The following is a 24299-nucleotide window of genomic DNA, read 5'->3' as shown; positions in this document are numbered from 1 at the left end:
CCAGGCTGGTGATCCAGGCACGTCTCCTGTAGGGCTTTTAAACTCGCTTTGCCACAGTGTCCACCTGCCCACTTATACTCTGCTGCACGCCAGGATCAGGGAAGGCGCTGCCAGAGCAGGGCCAAGCAATCAGGCAGCCACTGGGCACCTCCCCGTCCCCATCCTTCAGGGAAGGGTGAGGAAGGGATGTGGTGGCTGTCACCTGGGCTGGGGAGAGCCACCGCATGGCATGTTTTCACATGAGCGAGAGGTGGTACCAGAACCCCTTTGGGTTTCACCTACCTGGTTACAGGTGTTAATATCTACCCCATTCCTGAGGTGATCCAAGGCTTTGTCCAGATTCCCAGATCTTGCAGCTCTCAGGAAACTGGTCGCAGCATCGGCCTTTGGGAAAAAAAGAAAAACCGTGAGGCTTGGGCTCCTGCTGTTTCCCCCCATCATCAGCATGGGGCCACCTCGGCCCTTGGCTGCAGAGCATGTGGCTACAGAGACCAGGCAGGACAGGCAGAGGCTGGGCAGATGGAGGTGGGCACTGCTGGGACAAGCTGAGAGGCTCCGAATCAGACAGGATGGGGCAGGGCTGGGAATGGAGCTCAAGGTGGAGAGCATCCTTGAGCAGGGGGAGGAGAGCCACACGGGGCCGTGGCTTATCCCAGCGCTGCTGGCAGGGCAGGGAGGACACTGTAAGGGGACCAGAGCAGCTATGGCAGCCTCCCTTGGCCCAGCAAACGCTTCTGTGTCCTGGCTGAGAGAGAGCAGCGAGAGACAAGCAGCAGAACGCAGCTTTAGTGAACCTGCCTTTGCTGTCCTCCAGAAACCACTGGGAAGCCACAGTGTCATCGGGGACAATGACCCTGACTGCACATGCTGCAGCCAGGAAAATTGCAACAAGGCAGTGCTTCCCTGCACCACTACGACAGCCACCTCAGGCAAGATGCAGCAATACTTTGAGCAAAACTATTTAGTGGTTAAGGCAGCAAATGAAGACCACGAGATGGCTCACCAAAAGCTGGATAACTACAGGGCAGAGATGCAGTGACAGCTCTGTGTGGCTGGGACCATGAGCTGGTGACTGCCTGCTAGGTCCAGCCCAGAGGGCTCTCTGCAGCACAGAGCCATGAGACATCTGTTGCATGGCAGCAGGACACACTCCCCTGCCCTCTGCTCTGTTAGAAAACCAGAGCCCCTTTCTTACCACTCATGCTGGAGTCACCGAGGGACCTCCTGTGCTATGTGAGCATATGTCCTGCCAGAACTAGCCACCCTTCAGCACCCACAGCCCAGCTGTGGAGGAGCATCCAGGGTTAGTGAGCTCCTGGGACAGGCGCAGGAAGCAGCGCAGCCTGAGGACAGCGCTGGTGGCAGACCTAGGCAGGATGGTGCAGGAGGTGGGTTCAGGACCCCCGTCCTCCCAGCCTCAGTCATTCCATCTTGGAAAGCGGAGCAGCACCACTTGGCTGCCTCCTGCCCTCCTCCATCCTTTCTGCTCTCACCCTCCTACCCAGAGATGCAGCCCGTGGCAGGGTCCACTGCCCTGCTACCCCCTGAAGAAGGAAGGCCCACAGACAGGGTGTCCTGGTCCCCCACGCAGGACCCAGCTGCGGCTCCCACAAGCGGTGGCTGGGTGCCACGGCCCTGTCAAAGACAAAGGGACAGGTGGAGGAGGGCAGCGCTGCCATGCCCCGTGCCAGCGCGCAGCCTCTGCGTGCCGGGGAACACGTGCAGCAGGCGTGCCCCCAGCCAGCTGGCACCGTGTGCTGCCACCCCAGAGGAGAGCCCTGCCTGTATGGGAGGAGCCCTCAAACACACATCAGGGCTGCCAGCTCTGTGGAGGGCTGCAAGCACAGAGGAGACATACCGCGGCACCTCAGCGCTCTCTGCTTGTTCATGCTGATCTACTGTAAAAGGCAGAGGGCAGTGCCGGCACTGCCCTTAGAAGTGCACATTGGTGCCTGGATCCCAGTGAGGAAACACTGACAGCTTCAACCAACAGGCTGAGTGCAAAGAGCTTTTCCAACTTCAAACCCTGCTGGAAGCCTCTGCATCTCAGGTCAGGACCCCAGCTATGCTGCAGGCACACCAGCTACAGCACGGACCTTTGGAAGCAACCCCCTTGGAAGTTCAAAGCACAGCTCAGCCAGACTCTCCCACCCACAGGACACACATGGAGCTGCGAAGATTAAAATGGTAAGACTTGACAGGCTCTGGCAGCAAAGGGGCTCCCAAAGCCCCAGCACACCCAGCAGCGGAGACCACAAGCAGGAAGCAAGCAGAAAAGCAAAGCAGAGGTTTGTGCACGAAGGAGAAGTGCATTGTATACTCACAGCCACGTCTGGACGGGACCTGCCCTTTCGTGCTGCCATAGTCCGGCACCTCAGCTGAAACCTGAGCCTGGCGTCCCCTCTCCCCCTCCTTGGTTATCTACTCCCCAGCTTTGAGAGAGCCAGTAAGTTACATTGCATTCTCTCTAAAAATACCATCTTACTCCTTGCTCCAACACAGACCCTGCAGGGAGCACCAGCCGCTAATGGAATTTGTTCATTTTCTCTCCATTATTGTGTCAGACAGGATATTTAATAGCAAGCTGCCTGCAGAAAGCAGATGCCTGCTGCCAAGCACAGGGAGCAGGTCAGAGCTGCAGAGAGCACCTTGGGAAGGGCAACAACAAGCAGCCCCACAGACATGCCCGGGAGCCCGGCATCTCACAGGTAACACCCGCCCTGAAGCAGAGGGGTGGTGGGACCCTTCCTGATGGGCTCAGGCTTGGGTGCTTCAGAGCGAATACCCTCCCGCTCACTGGGACCAGCACGCACCGCTCAGGGAAGCGCAGAGAACTCCAGGGTGCCAGACACCAGCAGCCAGGTGGCACAGGCAGCCAGAGAAGGGGGAGCTCAGCTCTGATGGCAAAAGCAGAGGGAAGAGACCTGCGGTCATGTTGCCTTCCCAAAGTCCCTGTGCACACTGTAATTACCCACCTTTCACTCAGGGGAACTATGTCACAACAGCTCGTGGTACTTTGGGGTGTCACAGACAGCCTGACAGAACAAGATTAGGAAGGGAACTTAAGCATATATTGGGTCACTGCCCTCTCCTTTTTTGACAAAAAGGAGCAGTGACAGCAAGAAATGCAGAGATCCTACGGACATAAGCATATGTGCGTATCAAAAAGATGCACACACATCCCAGCCAGCACAACACAAATGCACCTAAATGCAGATGCGCTCACATTGCACAGTCACAATCCACAGACGAGCACAAAGTGTAGCACAGGCACGCCACATGCACCCACTTGGTATCTGTGCACATATTGCTGCACACACACACACACACACACACAGTCTCTTGCTATCCTTGTACCCCAGGATGTGCAGCAACTGCTTCCAGATGCAAAGAATGCCCCCAGTGGTTTTCCTTTTTTGTTGTTTGTAGTGTTTCTTTCCACTCTCCTTTGCTTTCCCAGCAATTTTCCAGGAAGGAGTTATTCCAAGGGGAGAAGATAAACTTATTTGTCATTGTGTACTTCTTGCACTCTTTCACAACTGCTAAATCGCACACATAGGTGTTGTGTGCTACAGACTTGTGGATGTTCAAGCTGTGAAGTGGCAGGATGCTGCTTACAGCAGTTCCCAGAGGCAGAAGTCCTCAGATCTGGACTTTGCAAAATGTTCAAGACCTAAAGTAAAAATAAGCACAGTGCAGTGGGCTGTGCTTTTCTTCTCCCCTTCCCTTTCTCTTTCAGGCAACAGCTCCCCTTGTCTCCTGGCAAACAATCTTTTCCCTTTCTCTCTCCTGGCCCTGACAGCAGGCTTCCCCAGTCCCTATTCGCAGACGCCTTCCCTGCCTGCAAAGCCCTGCCCTGTGGTACATCACTGCCACCAGAGGGATGTCCCAGCCCCTAGTGCCTCTTCACTCCAACAGCAGCCTGGGCCTGACCAAAGCCCTTGCACTGTAGCTGTGCCGAAGGCAAGATGCAAAGTGGATGTTCTGCCAAGCCAGAGGTTCAGGCTGGACTTCAAGGGCTGCAGCCAGAGGTTCAGTAATCTTGCTTTGTTTGTCTTCTGTCCACAGTTGGAGCCCTGCTCTAATCTCTTCTGGCAGTGCCATCTTTCTCACTCCCACCCTGGGAGGAGCTCCACCAGCTCCTTCTGCATACCGCTGATAAAGGAAGGGAGGGTCTCAACATTGCCTCCTTCTCTGAAAGGCGGCCACATCTGTCAGGAACCCGCTCAGTACAGGCTGCTAAATGCTGCACATAGATGATTCCCAAGTGCAAATGAGTTCAGAAGCTGATGCTGCTGTCACAGTGTTTTCTGGGCCAAGGAAACAGGCAAGAAGCAAGTTGCCATGCTGTTCGAGACTGGCGAAAAGCACACGTGCATCCTGCTACACTGCCCTCTTCACCCTGTCTACCCACTTGTCTCTCCTGTCTACAAGTCTTCTGCTGGAGCGACAAGGCAGCCTGGGCAGGGACTGCTAATCCTTCATTGTTTATTCAGCACCCAGCAGGAGGAAGGGGCTGAGCTGGCTGCTTGCTGGGGAGCTCCAGAGGAGGTGGGACCCCTTCACTGCAAGGATGTGCATGCAGATTGATGGGACTGCTTGGGCCCATGTCCTGCTGCAAACATGGCCAAAGATGCTCAGAGAAAGGGACGGGGCACCCTTTCCAACAAGCCCATGACTCCAGCAGTCCCCGAAGAGAAGCCCTGCCCAGTTAGAGGCTGCTGGGATCCACTGGCCCTTCCCACTGCCTGCTGAAACAAAGTGTTTTGACTTAAACCAGCTGATTCCAGGTGATAACCTAGAGCCCTTCTCATCAGATGGGAGTCGGTCCTGCAAACTAAAACAGTTGCTAAGATTAAGCGCTGTCAGAGATGGATCCTAGGGTCTCTCTAAGAAGATCAGGGAAGATCAGGAAATTTGAATCAGGGATTCAACTCAGAATGCCCAGAAACAGAAACCGCACTGTCTGCCGTACAGGAACTTTCTTCCCTATCTGCATTCACAGAAGCTTGACACTCCCAGTGGTGTCTGCAGTGGATACAAAACCTACTGTCAGGTTTCTGCCTTCTGGGTGGAAGAAAGCATTCAGCAGAGCACAACATCTCCAGAGAAGCCATCGGAGCAAAGCCTCAGGCAGGCTGCCAGAGGAGCACAGAGAAGAGGCTACCAGGCACATACTGCAAACCCAGATAAAAGAGAAAAGCAAAAGCCTTGGGGAAGCTCATCAGATGAAAGGATATATGCCCAAAACCTATTCTCTCACCGTCCTCACCCCTGGCCACATGATTTAGGGCAGGTCTGCAGACTTTAATAGGACTAATGAGAGTCAAGACAGCAAGAGGTCATCCCTGGAAAGCACCTGCCACGCGAGCCTCCTCTCATTTCATGCAAAACCCTGAGTAAACCCTTGGTCCATGTTCCTTTCCTCTGAGTGGAGATTTCACAATACCCCAGGCCTCCCTAGGGCACGTACCCCTGTTCAACAGATCATCACAGGCCAATGGCTGGTAACGGCAGCAGAGACCCCCAGCGACAAGAGTGCAGGGGTGGGAGCACAATCATCTTGCAAGCAGGAGAATCTGACCATGCAGAAAGCAAGAACTCTGCGCATGTTCCTGCAGCAAGGGGGCTGTTAGAGCTGAAAGAGAACTCAGCACAACTGGCAGAGCAGAAATCCCAAAATAAAGGAAAGAGGGCCCCTGCCAGATTTGTAAGAAGGGAGGCAACTTGTCTATTAGTTTGAGCTTGGAAGGTAGTAAAGAGGAGGCAAGTTTTCAGGTGCAGTCACCTGGCCCATTTATTACGCACAGTCCTCCATCTTTACAGAATCATAACTAACTAGCTTTTGGAAAGCCCATTTTTATTCAGTCCTAACAGAAGAGATGTTCTGGACTGTCACTGGTGGTGCAGTTCAGGGCCACGGTTAACTCTGTCCCTGCTGAGCATGTCCAGGTGCAGACAGTATCTGTGCTGGCTCCTTCCCTCCCCCCTCACAGATCCCCTTTGATAGCTGCTGAAGCTGGAAAAGGTTCAGGACCGGAGGAGGGTGTATATCAGAAGCAGCTTAATCTGCAACGAACAAGGACTCGGGAGCTGCCCCTTCATAGCAGACTGATCCTTCTGATAAGGATTCCCTGGTGCTACAGCCTGCAGCTCTATGAAAGCCTGTCTGTCAGTTACCACCTACTACTAATGGATTTTCTAAGCAGCAGCATCAAGATTTTGTTCTGCCCTTTGCAAAGCACCACTTCCCAATGAAGTACAGCGCTGGGTCCAGCAGCACTGAGTGGAGAGAGGAACAGGGGCTAGTCCAGATACCCAGGCAGGGAGCTGGAGAACAGAACATTGTCTCTCTCACACAGAGCCAAAGCAAGGCAAGAGCTAGCACAGCTACTGCTCCTGCCGGCTGGGATGAGGTGCACCCAGGGGAAAGCTGTCACACTCCTTTGATATTAGCAGGAGCCTCTGCTCTCTGCACATCCTGAAAAAGAAAAGCTATTTTTACCTCATCAGAAAATACATAGACTGTGACTGAAGACAATACATCAGAGCTTGTTGCTCAGGAACTACACCTCTTCTTACAACGTAACAGCACTTACAGCTGGTGAGAGAGATGCGGCAGCACTGTGACTGCTTTTTATCTCCTACTTTCCTAACGCCCTGCCCTCCTGGACCGTGACACGGCTCAGGCAGGTATGTGCAACAAACACTGCCGGTGAAAGGGGGAACATGGGGACATGTTTTGAGCCCATCTGATACAAGCCAGGGACAAAGGCACACCTTGTGAGCCAGCCTCATCTTGCCCTGGGCTCTGGGCAGTGCCCTTGCACTCAGGAGAGGGGCTGGAGGCTGGAGCATGCCATCAGGGTCTGACCCAGTGCCTCATGCTGAAAATTCCTTCTCTTTGCTAGTGTTATGTATGTTTTTTGCTAGTGTTATGTGTCCTCCTAATTTCTGCAGTCTGTATTAGTTTGTTCTGTCCCTCTGCTTCAGCAGGGCTAGCCCACACCTGCTTTGCTTGCTTGCATGAGCGAAAGTGCTGGGAAGGGGGCTTTCTGCTGTGATGCGCAGGCTGTGAGAAATCGCACCACAGACCCCGTGCCACGGCTGCAGGAGATTTACTGCTAGCAGTGCGCAGCCAGACTGGCCTGGCCAGCGCTTGGGGTGCAGCCTCCGGAAGCCATGCAGGGAAGAAAGCACCAACAGGAAAGCACCTGAAGCACAAGCCTGGCAGTAGATCACTGCCAGTTGATCCCTGGTGAGGACATGCGAGTAAAAGCTGTGGCAGCACAGCCACCTGCTCCTCAGCAGAGCTAGTGCAGCACTGTGCCTAGAAAGAAACGTCATCCTGTGCACCTGTCCCAGAGCTTCGGGTGGGTAAAAAAAGAAAGCTGATAAACACAGAAATCAACATGTACCATTAAAATTGAGCAAGAAAAAAAAACACAAAACAACCCCTACTGGGCACTTCACATCTCCCAGCAAAGCAGCAGTGAGAAGGACAAGGTGAGTACAGCACCAGGGGGACCCAGGAATTCTGGATTCAATGCCAGGCTCTGCCACTGAATCCCAGCACGACCTTAGGCAAGCTCCCAGCTACCTAGGAAGGGCAGCAAACCTATTCTGCCGTTCTGTGGCCCATTTAGGCTGCCATCTTTTGGGAACCTTTTCCTCTGGACTAGACTTAAATCCATATTCCCAACCAGGATATATCTAAATTCCTTTGTGCAAAAAACCACTCAGAGCTGAGCTGATTCCTCTCCCCCTAGTGCTGCCCAGTGAGCCCATTACCATGCCTAGGACTGCCCAAGTACTCACCCTCAGGTAATGCAGGCATGGCATCGCTGCAGGAGAGTCAGCTTGCCCTGGACAGCCAGGGTCTGCAGGTCTGATCAGGCCACTTACACTGAATGCTGCAGCCAAACCAAGTGTGAGCAGCCAGCCCAGAAGAGTTGTTATCAACAGGAGGCCTGCACCCTATCTCACCTCTCACGTGCCTGCCAGCATGCCAGCACGGCAGGAGGCTCCTGTCTGCAGCCTGGAGATTACAGGCTGCTCTGCTGGGCCAGAGCTGCCAGGCTGGACACCGCGCGCCGTGCCTCAGGCACACCTCACAAACATGCCTGCGGGCTGTAAACAGGGACGAGCCCGTGTGCACGAACCCTGTTCTTCAAACAGCACAAGGGAAAATGGAACTTCAGAAATACACCGCAAAATGAAACAATGCTGTGGCCTGAACCACACTGCCTCTTGGTTTGTGCTGCACAAAGCAGGCTGGGCTGGAGGCAGTTAGCAGAGGAGCCTGGACAGTCCGCTGGTCTCTGCGGACCGTGGCTGGGGCACAGTCCCAAAGTGAGGGACGCTGAGATGGAACTGATGTGGCAGATGAGGTCTAGTGACAGCAGCTCCAGGCCCTTTGTAGGGCCTGGGGCCCGCTGCAACACAATGAACGCGCCCCTTCCCCCCTTCTACCTGCGCAGCAGACTCCTGCTCCAGCATCCCTTCAGGAGATCCTTGCTTGCAGCAAGAAGGCAAGGGGTCCACAGTGGTTGGTGCATGCCCTCTCTGAAAGACATGCAAGGGAGTCACACCGATCGTCCAAAGGAACAGACCTCCTGGAGAGCACTCCCTTCCCACCCTCTCCTTGTGCTCAGGCCCGGGGCGACAGCACAGAGCACCACAGGATGCTCGCCTGGCACTCCTGGGTGGCAGGATACATCCTTCTGCTAGTGCTTTCCCACCCCATTTGGGGTCAGGATGCTAAACTGGGCAGCCTCCACAAAGCACTGGGGCAGTGCCGGAGAGCTGCACAGCTTGGTTTCTATTTCTAGCTACCGTTCACCTGGTCCTTTTTGCCAATTACAGGTTCAAGAAGGCCAAGGCACTTTCTGCACTGGGGCCATCCAGTGAGGCCATGAGCTGATCATGCCTGCAAGGACCTGGGCAGCATACAGATAAATACAGCTTGTGACACCTGCAGCTGCCAAGAGAACAAAACCAGCTCTGCCAGCTGCATCCCCCTACGGAATTCCTATAAAACAGCCCAGCCCACCACTGGGAAAGCTTATACCAGCTGAAGCAGGAAAAGTAGATCAAGAGAGCCTGTTAGGACAGAAAAATGTTTTGCATTATGTAGAAACTAAGATTTTTATACTGAGCAAAGGCCAGGTTGAAGCATTACAGCAAAGAATAGTCGTTATCTCAGTCTAACGAGAACACCTTCCCTTTGTCTAGTGCAATTCAGTACTTCCCTGGAAGCCTGGGATCCCTCAGGTGTTTGACCTATAACAGACTCCACCTCCAGTTCAGGTAGAGCTCAAATGTTAATTATCACAATGATGGGCAGTGTAACTTCTGGCTGGGACACTGCATTTGCTCTGAAGCGTTGCTGCTCTGAACCTACAGGCCAACACCATCGATGTCTCAGATCCTGCTGTTTTTTTCCCCTGCGTAACCGTATGTCATGAACGCAAATACGAGTCCTCTGCACTCTGAAGACAGAACCTTCCCAGCCAGGGCTCTTGAGCCGATCAGGAGCTGCTGGCTCAGAATAATGCAAACTTCCTGCAGGACGTGCTGCCACCAGGTACCATGCGCACTTGACAAAGCCCTAGAAATGAGACCTGTGCCCTTCGGTCCACCTGGGGTTACATCATACTGCACTTCTGGGAAGAACAGTGCAAAAGTCCCTGTGAGACCTCTCCACCTGCGTGTGGAACAAGTCCCCTGAGACTGCGTGCAGAGCGAGGAGCAGCTGCAGGTGCTGCAGGGACAGGGACAGTAACCGCGGGGTGCTTTGGGTGCTGAGAAGGAATTGCCCCAGGTCCCCAACACTGAGGCAGAGCCTCTCCACAGCCATGAGAAATGAGGAAAGTGCCTAAACCCAAGAGCCCCTCACAAGGATGTTTGTTTTTCCCAGAGCTTCTCTAAGGCACAGAGAAGAACTACCACCAGGCACTGCCCTGGCAAGCCTGGCCAAGCCACAAAAGGCTTTGCTGCTGCCCTGGGACCTGGAGCTCTGCCTGCAAGCAGCCCTCCACCACCTGTGTCATAGCTCAGAAGAGGCAGCAAGAGGCAGCCCAGGCTGTCTGGGTCATCCACGCAGGCTGGCAGGTTCAGGACCACAGCAGACCCATGGGATGGCATGTTGCATGGCACAAGATACCTGTCTTTAGGCAACTGTATGGAGCCCAAGGGTTAACTCCATGACCAGTCGTATCTCCATAGTTCTAGAGGTGAAGGGTATTGCAAAGAGCGGGAATGAGCGGTATCCTGAGAGGTGGCAGGCACATGCCTGCTCACTCCCTGCCCTGAAGAAGGGGAAGAGCACAGCAGTTTGCCTTGAAGCGTGCCATACACTGACAACCATTTATTTTGTCAGCTGGTTGTAGAGCCGGTGCAGGCTCCATCTCTAAGGGAACTCAGAGACACTTAAAACTCTTAGAACTCTTTGCTACATCAATTGCAGTCACTCATTAATCATACTCTTCTGAACACTTCACACTGATCCATCTACGAGGTCTCACCTCACTCATTACCACCGCAGCTGAGGAATTTCTGAGGTTCTCCCTATATGTTCGCAGACAGCCGAGTTGCATGCATCAGTTCTGAAAACTAATACTCTTGAGCAACTCGCTTTACTAGCATTCCGTCACTGTCATCTTGCCTGTTACACCTAACAGTAACATCTTCGACACAGCTAGCTCTTCTGGAGAAAACAGAAGTATGGGCACAATCCCGCCTGAGAAATCAGAGCCCAGAAGAGCCTGAAAATTAATGAATACAGCTCTAATAAACAAATAGCACTTAATCCCAAGAGTTCCTTTCATTTCTATGAAAACACTTCAAGAGACTAAGGTCTCAGGCAATTCCTTAACACTTACCTGTCTTCAGACCATGAACTGAGATTGGCCAGATTGCTTATTCCTTAGGATTTTACACCACGCCTTCTCCTTAGTGACATCTAAGTATATAAATATCTCCTTAAAGGCCTCTGAGATTGTACAAGTCATAGCTGTGTTGCCCCCACAAGAGCTAATACAGAGCTCAGTCAGAGCTCTGAAAAAGGAAAAGATTTACAAAGGACACAACAGAAACACTCCCTAAGAAAGAGCAAACCCACGTTGAGAAAAAGCAGCTGAGAGTTACAGCGAATAATAGCTGTCAACTCCCCTTTGTGCCACTCTGTGCACCCCCATGGGCTTCGGGGGATTTTTTACCAGCCAGGGTTCCAGTATTGTCTTAAGTGCTGTTCCCCTGATGTTGTAATATGTCATACACAGGGAAAATAATTTCTCCCTCTCTGGTCCTGAGACAGCTCCTGTGACAGCACACAGCAGTCCTAGCGCATTACAGGTTTATACCTAAGATTAAATTCCAGCACCAAATGCAGACAGAGGTGGGGTGGAGGGAAGCACCCTGTCAGCAACTAGGAGGATGAGATCTCTATAGATAACTACTCCTTCACATACAGAGGGTTTTCTGTGTTCTTTTTTTTCAAGATACAAAGTCCTGCCACTGACCTTTCCCTGAGAGTCTTTGGAGAAGCTCTTCAGCTGCACTATGATGTAGCTGTGAAGGAATGCAAGGCTCCTTCCTCTGCCTTGTTATCTTCCATGTAACCAGAGAAGTGATCTCCAGGCACCAGAGGCTGCTGCCAGTCCGTCCTCAGCTGTTTTTTTCCTTTCATATAAGGGAACAGGGAGTGCGTCAGACAGCAGAGCGTCTTAAACACATTGCCTTGGGGAAGAGTAAATACCTCTCTTCAACAGTGGGCTTCAGTGCTTGGAGAAAACTGCACGCTGCTTTTGCTCAGAGAATGAGGTACAGCCTTTTCTGCATGCAGCAGTTTGAGAAACAATGCCAGCACAGGTCCAGGGCTGAAGTTGCGGAAGGGAGCTGCTCCTCTCTTGCTGCGCCCTCCTGGAGCAAGGACAAGGGTGTGCCAGGGTTCACCCTGCTGCACGCCCCCTGCCTCCTACAGAGACAGCGCTCCCAGCGCTCCTGTCCCCTGCTGAGAGCCCACGGAGCAGCCGGGCTCCCTGGCTCCCGTAACGAGCTGTTACCTTAGGAAACAAGAATGCAATTTTAAAGCTGAGTCAGCAGCAGCAGATGAATAATTTAAATCCTTAGCAATTCTGTTACTGCTGCCCAGCTGTAGGTAATGGAAGGTACCCAGCTTCACGCAAGCAGAGTTGTGATGAAAATCAGTGCCACTGTCAGGCTGCTTCCTCCTGTTAAGAGAGAATAGTCGTGATACCAGCACAAATAAGCAGATAACGGCGCTCTGCAGTGCTGAGCTAGGCACTCTGATGTTCAGAGCAGGCAGTCCTCGGAGCACAGCGAGGCTGAGACTTGCTTCCCCATGGCATTTGTTGTTTCTGGCACGGTGATACGTAATTTCACAGAAAGTCCATGGGAGCTGCTGGTGCCTCACCTCTCAGACGGCCAATTCCTCAGCTTCCACAGTGCTGGAATCATCAGTCATGAGCCAGAGGAAGGACACGGAAGGTCCACACTGACACCGGCTCTTCAGCTTTCTATCAGAGGAGGAACTATGCAATGTTATGTGGTGGAAGAGGGACAATGATTTGCTATGCACAGATTTTCCAGGCCTTGCTCTCACACTGGTTGCCTCTCCATCCCTTTGTGTGTGTGTGAGAGAGAGAGAACAAGCAGCGCTGGGGAGGGGGGGGGGGAGGCCAGTTTACAAATACTTGTCCCCAAATCAGTCTAAAAACCGGTACCCAGAAGCAGGGGACAGATGAAAAACTGCAAGAAAACCAACGGACTGGGTTTGCAAAGCTCAGCAGCTAATAGGCATAGGAAATCTCTCCCCATTATACCCCTGATCTAAGAAACCCTTTCATTGTTTTCCATCGGTTCAGAACTGTTTGAGCTGTGGGATTCACAATGGAAATACAGAAATTTAAATTGAAAAGATCTTCTTCACGTTAAGTTTCTTGAACAATGCACAGTTGCCTCCAAAGGCATGATTTCAGAGATGAAGCAGACTGCTGTCTCACTCCAAGAGATAACTGCCTATTGCCATTATAACCACAGTTTAGTTCTTGGAGAGGTAACAGTCTAAGCCTGAAATCAGGAAGGTTACACAGCCCTTGTCCCTCTCCCTCACTACACTGATACCGAGCAGACAGAAAGCTTCATTGCATGTACCCCTTTGGCATCTCACGGTATGAGTCATAAGGTGTTCTTTTTGCTCCTCATTTGGATGAGCCAGGCAATGCAACTGAAAATTTTATCACACCAATTTATCTTATTTATACTCATTCACAGAAAAGGAATACTCATGGACCATGCGCTATCCTGGCTGCAAAGGAGAATATTTCTCAGATGGAAAGTGTTCAGCAACTTCTGTGTTCAGCTCTCTCATCCACTAGACCAGAAGACATCTTGCCCAAAGGACCAAAGGATTAACATCCACCGGCGTCATTTTTTTCCCCCTGCTAGAGACCGGACAGTTCTAGAGAGCAAAGAGTACCACCTAACTCAGCCTGAACCTAAAAAATCCCAGCTCTGGGAAGTCAGTTTAGCATTATGCCCACTACAGGGGCCAAGGGCAAATCACTTCTTAATTACTGCTTATGGTGCAAGTCTCTGCTTTCACTTAGGCAGGTACCAATCTGAAAGATACAACAAGACCCATATTAGCTGCAGCTAATCAAGCCCAGCTATTGATCCTATCGGATCCACTGACCCTGCTATAACTGCAAGATTACAGATCCACGGAGATACCTAAGTGTTACGCCTATTTGGGGATCTCAAGATTGAGAGAGATCCAGCATTTGGCTGTAGTGCATGCCTGGAGGCAGCGCAGACTGACATCCTGTGAGAGCAGATGAACGCACAGTCCCTACCTGGCAAGCTGCACTCCGCTACTTTTGCAGAGAGATTTTCTGCACTGCTGCTAAGCATTGAGGGGGAAGGCAAGACCTTTCACTGCACATTTACTCTCAGCAGTTACTTGGTCTTTGAGGTCTGCAGTGTACCTGGATGCCATGGTCTGCACCAAGATCTTCTTGCTCAGCCGCGTCAGCTCAAGCAATTTGACAGGAGGTATAAACCATTCCTGTAAATCTCTTCCCTTTTGATTTCTCAAATTATTTTCTTCTGAGCTTGTACCAGCAAGAAAAACCTTTGACCACCAGGCACTCTGTGGTGTATTCAGTCCTGTCACCTGCTTCTGCGGTGGCTTGACAGGTGTCCAGGGATCTGCACAGAGCTCACAGGGGAGAGTGGAGGAGTGGAAGAAGTCTCCATTTAATATTCACAGCAAGAAACAAAACAAGCTGTACACCTGTGATTTGACACATAAATTCTCTAGAGTTTGAGGAAGGGCTCAAATATCAGTAACAAGGCAGGAAGGCTTGCACCAAAATTTAAATTAATTCCAGTCAGTATTCACACCACAGTCAGCTGAAATTTGTTCAGCTTTTTTCTCTGGACAGACATGGAGTGCAACTGGGCAAAAATAAAATGAGGATCAGCAAGAAAATTGGTGGAATTACGTGTATACCAGCCATCTGTAGGCAACATCTGTGACAGTGGCAGTGCTGTGCTGCAGGTTACCACGAAGTGGTGGTTACCGAGTCAAAGTATAATCACAGAAAAATGAGTCATGGGAAACCTCCATTCTCTGCATCTCTCTAATTGATCTGGGTCTTTAGACACCCCCCTCCTGGGAGCTGGATGAGCAATATTGACTGGGTTGTGCCATCAACAACAAAGTCCGTAATAGGCATTGCCAAGAATATCTGCAAAAACTATAAAGTGTTAGCAAAATCTGTTTGTCACTAATTTGCTCGTGGGGATTGTTCAGGGAGGGCCATTGAGGTTATGGTGAAATATTTATACTGCAGCAGCTCACAGAGCAGGACTTGTCCCTGCTCTTCTGGTTCCCATGTAAAACGAAAGGAAAAAAGAATCGTTAACTCTTCTCCCAGGTTCTCAGAGCCTCATGTTCCTTCAAAAGCAACCTCCACACTCACAAGGTCACTTCTCTTCCTTCTAAAGGTGATGTCTAAAGGCACTGTGGCAAGATTAGCATGCTCATCCTGGCACAGAGCTGCCCTACATGGGCAGTCCCCCTTCCCAGCAGCCAGCCTGTGATGTATCTAGAGATAATACAGCATGAATCTATCTTAATGGGACTTCTGAGAGGGAAGAAGGTGGTAAACCATTGTTTTTTCCTGTTTCCCAAACTATAATATATGAAGCACTTCATATGTAAGTATCTGAGCTTAAGGCCATGTTTTAAAACATCACAGGAAGTTGCAAACAAGGGAAGCAGTTGGAAAAATTTTCATGCTCGGCCCCATACACCTACGGATTATGGATTACACACCTAGCAATTAGCAGCCATAGGAGTCAGCTGCGTCTCCGCAGGCAAGGTGCATGGCTTCCCTGAGGTCTGGGGTGCAACTGCATGCTCCTGCTCCTTACCAGAGTCCCATACAGACATCCAAGACGTTAGAAACCTATCCCTTTGCTGATCCCCTTGCATGACTAGCTAGCTGTTCCGGATACCGTTGATTCATTCATTTCCTGAACACCCTTGGCAGGCCTGGACAACATGGTCTGAACGTTACAGCAAGGACAACAGCCCACACCAGAGCACCCTGCTCACAGTACAACAGCCTGCACCTTTCTCCAGTCACTGCAATGCTCTGAAGAACAATTTGGCAGATCTGCAGAAAAAACACTTGAAATCCTGAACCTCATGAATTCCATTTAAGGGTAATTAATGAATGATTCAGAAGAGATGTGCACATTTCTGTTGTATGCCCACAGCTCTGTTCTCACTGATCAGCATTTAGGATGATTTCATCTCACAGTAGCTTTTCCTAAGGTCTAATTCAATTACATAAGATGCCTCTGGATGAGAGAAGCAGAGTCCCAGAGTCCCAGAAATACTCACTCATACACTACTTTGGAAAGGGAGCAATTCTGTAGAATAAGAGTGAGGACAGAGCTCCACTGACCTAACAGAGCTAATGAGAGTCTCACCATTGTTCTAAAAGTGAAGGAGATCAAATATTTTATTTCTCCCTGTGGACATTTCTCAATGAATGCCTGCAGTATCAGCACTTTTCCCTGGCCTCAGCAGTAAAACTTTGCCCCTCAAAGCTCTGTCAGCTACCTTACCAGAGATGTGCAAGTGTTTGCTGCTGGAAGAGAACTTCCCCTGCCACCTGCAGAACATCGGTGCAACTGCTCCTCTTCATGGGCTAGATGAATCCTCCTCTGGAGCATGGGATCTGAACAAACCATACACCCTCCATCTCTGCTCTTAAAGGTGCCCACCACACACCTGCAGCTCAAAACCTCCCAGTTGGATGAAGCCTCTAGCAGTCACCATTACCACAGCACAGGTACGGACAAAACTGTCCTGCCACTGGGCACATCAGCTGTGCACTCTGCAGCACAGCAGCCAGGAACCAGCCCTGTTATATTTGCAACAGCTTCACGATGACTCATTTACCTACATCTCAGTGTAACAAGAGCCGCAGCACCGGGAAGGCTGGACCTCTGTGCTGCAGCACTCAGGTATCCACACCGCTGCTGGCCCCCATGTGCCACAGACAGCTCTTTTCCAAAATGTCTCCCACAAACCCACATCCTATGAGCCTCAACTCTTGTTTGGAAGTCACAGAGCTCCCACATAACCAGTTTTTCTCACCATGTGCAAACTCACAAAACCCTTCTCTGCAAAGACAACCCCTCTGTAGCCTTTCCCAAAGCAGCTTCCTCACTGTTCATATTTGCTCTGCAGCCTAAAGTGCCTATAAAAATACACATACAGATTTCTGGGCACACTGCCTTTGTCCACATCCCTCCTGGCTATCCCAGGAAGGATTCACACCTCTTGGGATTTATTTCAGACAGATCGTGCATCAGACAGACCAGGATGTGTCGCGAAGTCTCCATGCTGTGGGTAGTTCAGGATAGCAGGCTTGGCTCTCGGAGTCATGCTTGCTGGAAATTCCCCCGGATGAGACATGCAGCAAGTCTAATTCGGCAAAGTTGGCCTCCAGGAGTATCAGTACCAAGACCCTTCCAATTGCTCCACCAAGCGCAAAAGGTTTGCTTGCCCAGGTGGGTGCAGGGTAGCAGCAAGGACCTAGCAGAAATGCAGGAGGTAGCCTGAAGCCAGCTGCTTGTTCCCCCTCACTGCTCTCCCAGTGGCGAGATGCTGTCATCACCGGCACGGGGAGCGGGCTGCTCTCAGGAAGGCAAGAGCTGCTCCCGATGTCGCTGGCCTGCAGCCCACACTGAGACCCCCCCACACACCTGTGAGTGAAGGAGACCCCATGCAGGGTGGTCAGCAAGGATGTCACACACGTGCTCGTTTTAATCCTCTCCTGAGCCAGTGGAGTAGGCCAGACTGAACATGTTCCCCCAGCTACCCCCATTTTACAGAAAGGGAACTAAAGCACAGGTGAGAAATGAAAGGGAGAAAAAACAGGCCGAGAGAATGATGGTTTCTGGATCAGTTTACCCTGCTCTAAACTCTGGAAAAATGCGTGCAGGTCAGCAGTGAATGGCAGGCTTTGTTCACCATCCAGCATCCAGCTCTGCATTGCAGAAGAGGACCGGGCAGATTTTAGGGAAGAGGCACTGGTAAGTCCCCACCCAGGAGGCAGCAGAGAACACCAAAGAGCTCCTGTGATTCCACGCTGCAGAACAAATCAGGTTTTGTTCTCCCACAGGTCTCCCGCAGCCTGACAGCAGACTCAGCACAGAGTTACTTCAGGGTAAATGCACAAAGAGAAAATGGAATTTATTATAATGAATTCCATGGTCTTTGCTCCACTCGTCAACAGCATCCTTTTGTCTGCCTTCTGACTTTTTTGATGTGCATCCCAGCTCTTCTGTCTTGTACCTGAAGATGCAGGTCAGAACTATGAGAAGTAAATTCAGCCTGGGAAAATACTGCAACATACTACAATATGGTGCTCCTGAGAGTGGATCCTGCATGCACAGAGCAGACATAGCCCAGGTTCTCAGTTAGACCTTTTGCAGGAAATTACTCTTGAAAAAGTCCAGTTACGCCCTAAGGCGAGCCTCTTTAACAGGCCACAGCTAGTGTTAAGGAAGCCCTCTGGAGACAGGAATGTCACTTGATTCTCAGAGATGGGCAACAGAAGTGCTTCTGCAATCCAAGAGCATTTTTTGGAGATACTACAGAGAAAATACATATCATCTGTTGGAATGTCCATGCCTGGAGGAGCACTGGGTCCCCAGCCCCAACAGGGAGCCTAGCCTAGCCTAGGGGAAGCAGAGAATACTGTGCACTTAGAGGCAATGAAAACAGAAAGCATCTTTTGTTGCAGACGAGTTTGCAATTAATTCAGATGATTGCAAAGAAACTTGACATTGATAACACACCCACCACAAACCATGTTACAGTATACTACCACCATCCCATAATCTCCCCAAGAATGCAGTGTCCAACAGCACTGAGGCCACTGGCCCAACAGCTGGCTGCCTAAACTGCAGCAGCATAAGCAGCAGGCCGGGTGACTGAAATTACCCGATTTCCTCCACCACACCAGCCAGCTGTTTCTGAGTGCCAGCCATTGTTATCCAAAGAACATTTGCTACGGGTGCATCAGAATAAGTCACGTATGTGTTCCTGCCCCCTCAGCAGACATCGGCTGGAGAGGCCAGGAGCACCCGAGAGAGAAGTGTTCACAAGGGAGCGCTGAATTCCTGGGAGCAATTGCAGCACCCGGTAAGGAGGATTAGGCACTCTGCTAATGAAACACAGCTCAATAGACTAACGTTGAGGCCCAGCAGCAGACCCCTGGATCATGCTGCTGCAGCATGCTGCCCAGACCAGTGTCGTATTTTCCACAGTGTTCAAAGCTCCGCTTTGTGCCCACCCCTGGAAATCCCCTGCACCAGCACGTGTGGAGCTGCGAGGCACAGAGGAAGGCCCTGAGCAAGGCACCCAGAGGGCAGCCTCGCTGTAACAGCGTTAGGCACCTGCAGGGCCAGCTCCTGAGGCAGACGTCTCTGCTCCCGGAGAGCCAGCGGAGAGAAGCATTTCTGAGGGTGTATTCAGCCGACCTACTTCGCACGTGGCACAGCATTCTTCTCTCCCAGACTGCAGGGAGCTGAGGTGGGCCGTTTGGAGGTATCACAGCACCCCTAAGCCAAGGCAGAGTGGCCCCTTACACAGTGAGAAGGCTCCGTGCACGCTCGTGTCTGTGAGGACAGGGATGCAGGTGCACGGACAGCAGTCCTCTTCTGCCCCAACGCACCCAGCAACGCGATCCCGCCCCAGAAACATCCAAATCCTCTCAGCTGCTGCTGCCATGGCAACGCCAGAGAGAGGATCTGCCAGCCTTTGATGCGCGGATCTGTTTAAAGCATGCAAAATGCCGTCGGGAAGATGGGGAGCTGTGTGGGGGAGCACCTGGCTGCCCTGACAACGCAGGGCTCTCCGCCGAGGGAGGATGGATGCGCCCCGGCAGCCCCACCAGTGCCAGTTGTCACCAGCGTGCTGTTCCCTGCGCCGGCTCACCCACTTAGTGGACTTTAATATTTAACATCAGAGAAGCTGCAGTTTCACGGCGTAATTTGGGTTATTAATAAAAAATCCCCCCCTAAATGATTCAAAAATAAGATGCTGTTACTCCCGGCTACCGGTGCCGGCAGCAAGCGCTGGGAGCTGAGCGCACGGAACAGCGGCCGCAGAGCAGCTGGGGAACCTGCTGGGGCTTCTACAGGCCAGGGAAGCACCAGCAGAGCCCGCTAACATGCGGCATAATGCTGTCCCCGTCTCCCGCTGCATCACAGGCGGAGGAGGAGGAAGTAATTCCACATGACAAATAGGCTGTGCAAACCACAAGAGAAGCAGGCAGTTTGATCCCCTCTCCAGCAGCTCTCAGAGATCCCCTGCACTGCAAGGGCACCTCGAAGCTCAAAAAGGGCTGCACAATTTTGCGTACCTTCAGAGATGAACACCCTTGTAGCACTTACCACTAGGATCACCTGGGTCTTTGCATGAAACCAGTGCTGTCAGTGCCAGGAAATTTTAGGCACTAGCCCCTGCACCCCATGTGCCCTTGCTCAACTAGCAGGTTATGGTGGCTCAGTACAATCCAAGAAGCCTTGAAATGTGGGGGCACAGAGGACGATTTTATTTATTTCAGCGTTTTTTATGCTAGACTTCTAACAGAATATGCTTTGCAACACGAAAGACAGAAACCTAATCTCCTACAGAGATAACATCTATGTCCTGCACTCTTCCATTTCCACCGCTTTCATTTTGATGACTCAGCCCACAGCCTGCTCCACAACTGCAAAGTTTTCCCTACGTTTGTTCACCCTCCGCTAAACCAATGTGCCCATAACCGGTATAAGAGAAGGCAGCCTTTAGCAGACCACAGAAATGCTAAGGAGAACTCAGGGAAACAAGGAACTGAAGGAAGCAGAATGCAATCGCTTGAGAAGGATTTTGGCAGGACAAAGGAGTCAGTCCACACACACACACAAACATCACAGGATCTCTGACAGCAACTATAAGAGATGCTGGCTACAAGGCTCACAAAGGCAGGTCAACCTAAAACCTTTAGATTTCCTCCTTTTAACTTCATGGAGTATGGGGAGAGTCTAAGTACCTATTTTACATTGAATACTCTGGCTGTGCGTGCCTGTGAATTTAATTAAATAGTAAAGAAAATCCTATTGATTATCTCCTCTGTTGGCTTCCTCAAGTTCTTTTCAAAAGAGGACCCATTTTCACCTGCCCACGGATGGAGACTGGGAAGCACATTTTGGCCAGGATGCCAAAGCACTGTGGCAGACATAACAGCACAATGGTCTCATTACAGCTGCTTTGCTGCATTAGCTGCTGACCATGTTTTGGAACCCGGTCCAGCTGGAAGCCTCCAGCTCTGTAGCCTGTTCTCCTACCTCTCTGCAACCCTTAGTACCTCTTGAGAGGCATGATGTCCTCCAAGCAACAAGTTTGTATGCGTGTTTGCTCATACTGATCTTCAAAGCCACAGCCAAAGCTAGGTCCTTATTTTCATGGTTGGGCACCCAACCCCAGAAATCTCTACTGTTTCCTGCCAGCTCCTAATCACATCACTGGCATGTCATATATCTCTCCTAATTTAAACATAAGCATGATTTATGCATATTTTCGAGGTACCTTTCCTCACTAAATAAGCCTAGCATTATCCTGGTGACCTGCTGGCAAAGCTCAGCAGTTGGCAGTAAAGAGCAAACAGCTGGAGGGCAGGAAGCTAATAACTGCAGTGGTTGCAGCTCCAGAAAGAGGACAAAAAGCACATTAGTTGCTTTGTTGTTGTTTTTTGTTTGTTTGTTTCCCCAGAAATCTCACACGAACAATGAAGGAAATTCTGAAGCTTCCTCATCTGCTGAGCTCCTTTTCTTCTCACAGTAGGTTGCAATAGATTCTTTCTGTCAAGAACAAACTACAGGTTCGTGCGATATTACTGGGCACTCTCCTTTGTCTTTCTCTGTATACAACACTGCATTTATTTCCAGCAAATGGGCAAAACACCTCCGCAGAGATGAAGTCTATGCAGACTACAATACCTAATGTGCAATGCCCCTTCCCAGTGAATGGTCCTGATCTCCCAACTCCATAAGGAAGTTGCTTCACTACAGCAGTGGTGAGCATAGCCTCTGGCTCAGCTTGCTCTGTGCATCCTCACAGTACTCTCAGCTCCAAAGCATGACTTTCAAGCAAAGTGAATTAGTGAAAGATGCCAGCTCCTTTGCCCCAGTGTCTGCAACTTACCCACCATGTCTGGGCAGTACAAGAAAGGCAGAACCACTGTCCTCTCTGCTGCTGCTGATGGTGGTGCTATGCAGTGTGTCGGGAGTCCCCCTGTGGAGGTGCTGCTGATCCCTGCTGCTGTGTTGTCAGGAGGCATTGAACACTGCTGCCTCACATTTTGGACAGAGAGAGGGTGAATTTGTTTATGTCTTGTGCTACTGCTGGCCACGGAGCACTCCTCTGGCAGGTCTGAGGCGTATCTCACCATTGACAGGGATGAGTTCACAAGTTGTGAGAAGTTTTGCTGATACATTACTGATGGGCAGCAGATATTATATACTTTTGTCCTGTGATACTGCAGCTCCTCTTACTGCAATCTCAGCACAGCAGCCATTTGACAGCAGTCTTGACAGGAAGCATTTTCCTAGTGTGTACAGAAAGGGGTGAGCCTGCTGACCATCATGTTACTCTTTAACAGGAGCACATTGCTATGCATCAATTCAGTGGCACGTCCAACCTGCGCATGAAGAGAGCTGCCATGCCACGCTTCACCGAGCAATTCTTGCTTGGACCAGATCTGCTGTCCCTGTGAGCTGAGCTAATTCTGCCAGAAAAGGATCTGAAGAAGGGAAGAGCCTAGAAAATTATAGCCTGCAAGGCCAAATACAGACTCTGTGCAGTCATCTCTTGCTCGAGAGCTGAAATACTGCCATGCCAAAGACACTGACCCACAGATGTAACTTCTGTTTCAGCATTAAAGATGGAGGAAGTGGAACCATAACCCTCCCCACTACAGGGAAAGCAAGTCGAACATCAAAAGCCAATTAGGTAAGTTTTCCCTTGCTGAGAGCTCCCTAGCACATCACCATCCCACACACACCACTCCCCAAGCCCACCGCCAACTTGAGCACTTTCATCCACCACAAGGCAAATGAAGGCGGGGGGGGGGGGGAGAGAAAGAGCTGAAAAGGAACTCCATGCAGAGATTTCCAAGCCATAGAAATAGGATTATTGAAGTTTAGCATCTTATTTAAAAACACATTATTTACTCCTGTAAGCAAAACCATGCAAATCATTTTCAGAAGAATATTATTGATTCAAATATCAGAGTAAGAACCTAGAAATGGAAGAGGCATGCATGCAATTACAGCACAAGCTGTAACAAATACAGAACAATGCTGAGTAAAAGCTCATAGCAGTCATCAACAGAGTAGAGCTGATTCCCAGGCAGACCCGTTTTACTCCTTCCCCTCCCTCCCCATGCAGAGGAACGCAAGAAACAGCTCAGTTGGCATCTATCTCATCTCTGCCTAAAGCTCTGGCAGATACTATCTGCTGGAAGAAAGATACAGCCCAAAGCACCCATTTCTTTGCTCCATCCCTACAGCTTGTGTGACACCTGCAAAAAGAGCAACAACTGCCTTGTAAGAATTTGCCTTGTGCTGCAATACAGTTTCACAGTCTTGATGTGTTGCATGGTAAGATTCTTCTCCCAGCCAACTAATACAAGGTGTTGGAAAGCATGGTAGTTTCTGAAACTTTCCATGCACTGGTAACACCAGCTTAACTTTGTTTTTGCAAGATTATAGAGAACTACAGAGCAAAAGGGAATCGCTTGTTTCAGATTCTTCAGTTCCAGTAACAAAGCCAGTGACTTTCAATGTCCATCCATAGCACCAGCATAACAAACTCTTTCTTTGCAAACTCCTAAATCAGAAGCCAGCTGTGCAGCAGAGCTGACAAGTAGCTCCAGCAGTGCAGCCAAGACATGTTTCAGGAAGCAGCATGACAACCTCTCCACAAGGACCTCACGAGCACTTTACCCAGAAGACTGCTGGATGACAGCAGCTATCGGGTTGATGGCAAATGCATTTTGGCATTACCCAGGACCTCTCTATTTGCACAACAGACTTCAAGGTCTCCGAGTGCCATTAACAAAAATTACGCTGCAAGTGACAACACAGAGCTAGGCTATTGAAGAAATTAGTACCTACTGCTCAGCAGAGCCACTCTCTCTGAACAGAGGAATGTGTGTGCACCAGGACACGGTGCTCAAGCGTGAGAGGCAAAGCCCTCCGCTGGGGACAGAGGAGGGAGAGCGAGCTGAAGAAGTGTCTTAGAAGACGTTGAGTTTAATTGCAGCACGTTTGGAGATGGAAGGGTCAAATGCCTAGAACGTCTAGCACAGCATTTCCCACAACACTTGCCCAAGGCAAGGCTCTGAGGCTCTGTGTGAGCACAGGCTGGTTCAGTCAGAGCACCAGGTAGACAGCTTACTCGCTGAGAGGTGATGGCACAGACACTGCCCTCTTCTCTTTCCCAGATTGTTGTTTAAAATAGGTGACAGACCCTCAGAGTGTACTCCATCCAGCGCACTAGGATGCCAGGCATCTGTACTGCCTCAGGGTCCACGAATATGCCAGACGACAGGGGGGCAGAGCTGGAACAAGATCTAGATGGGGCAGTCACACTGACAGCCTAGTGCCTTTGCTGCCCACAGACCGCAGCGAGATACCTGCAG

At 50.8% G+C, this 24299-nt stretch overlaps 1 protein-coding gene across 13 annotated transcripts in view; it reads right to left on the bottom strand.

Moving 5' to 3' along the window:
- ANK1 (ankyrin 1) overlaps positions 1 to 24299 on the bottom strand; it is a 71615-nt gene that overhangs the window by 29420 nt on the left and 17896 nt on the right. For 6 of the 13 annotated variants that reach the window (XR_014575398.1, XR_014575399.1, XM_083811486.1 and 3 more), the window contains exon 2: positions 283 to 384. Coding sequence is in view for 9 of the 13 variants with exons in the window: in XM_083811484.1 (XP_083667610.1) it covers positions 283 to 384 (102 nt within the window). In the remaining 4 variants the exon portion in view is untranslated. Of the gene's footprint in view, positions 1 to 282; positions 385 to 2324; positions 2401 to 7818; positions 8438 to 8472; positions 8566 to 11522; positions 24294 to 24299 lie in introns of those variants that run through there. The other 7 variants (XM_083811489.1, XM_083811493.1, XM_083811490.1 and 4 more) reach the window with 6 other exon arrangements.

The sequence above is a fragment of the Anser anser genome, assembly GCF_964211835.1.
Source record: "Anser anser genome assembly, chromosome: 26".
Classification (NCBI taxonomy): domain Eukaryota; kingdom Metazoa; phylum Chordata; class Aves; order Anseriformes; family Anatidae; genus Anser; species Anser anser.
This window is presented reverse-complemented; position numbering and strand designations above follow the sequence as displayed.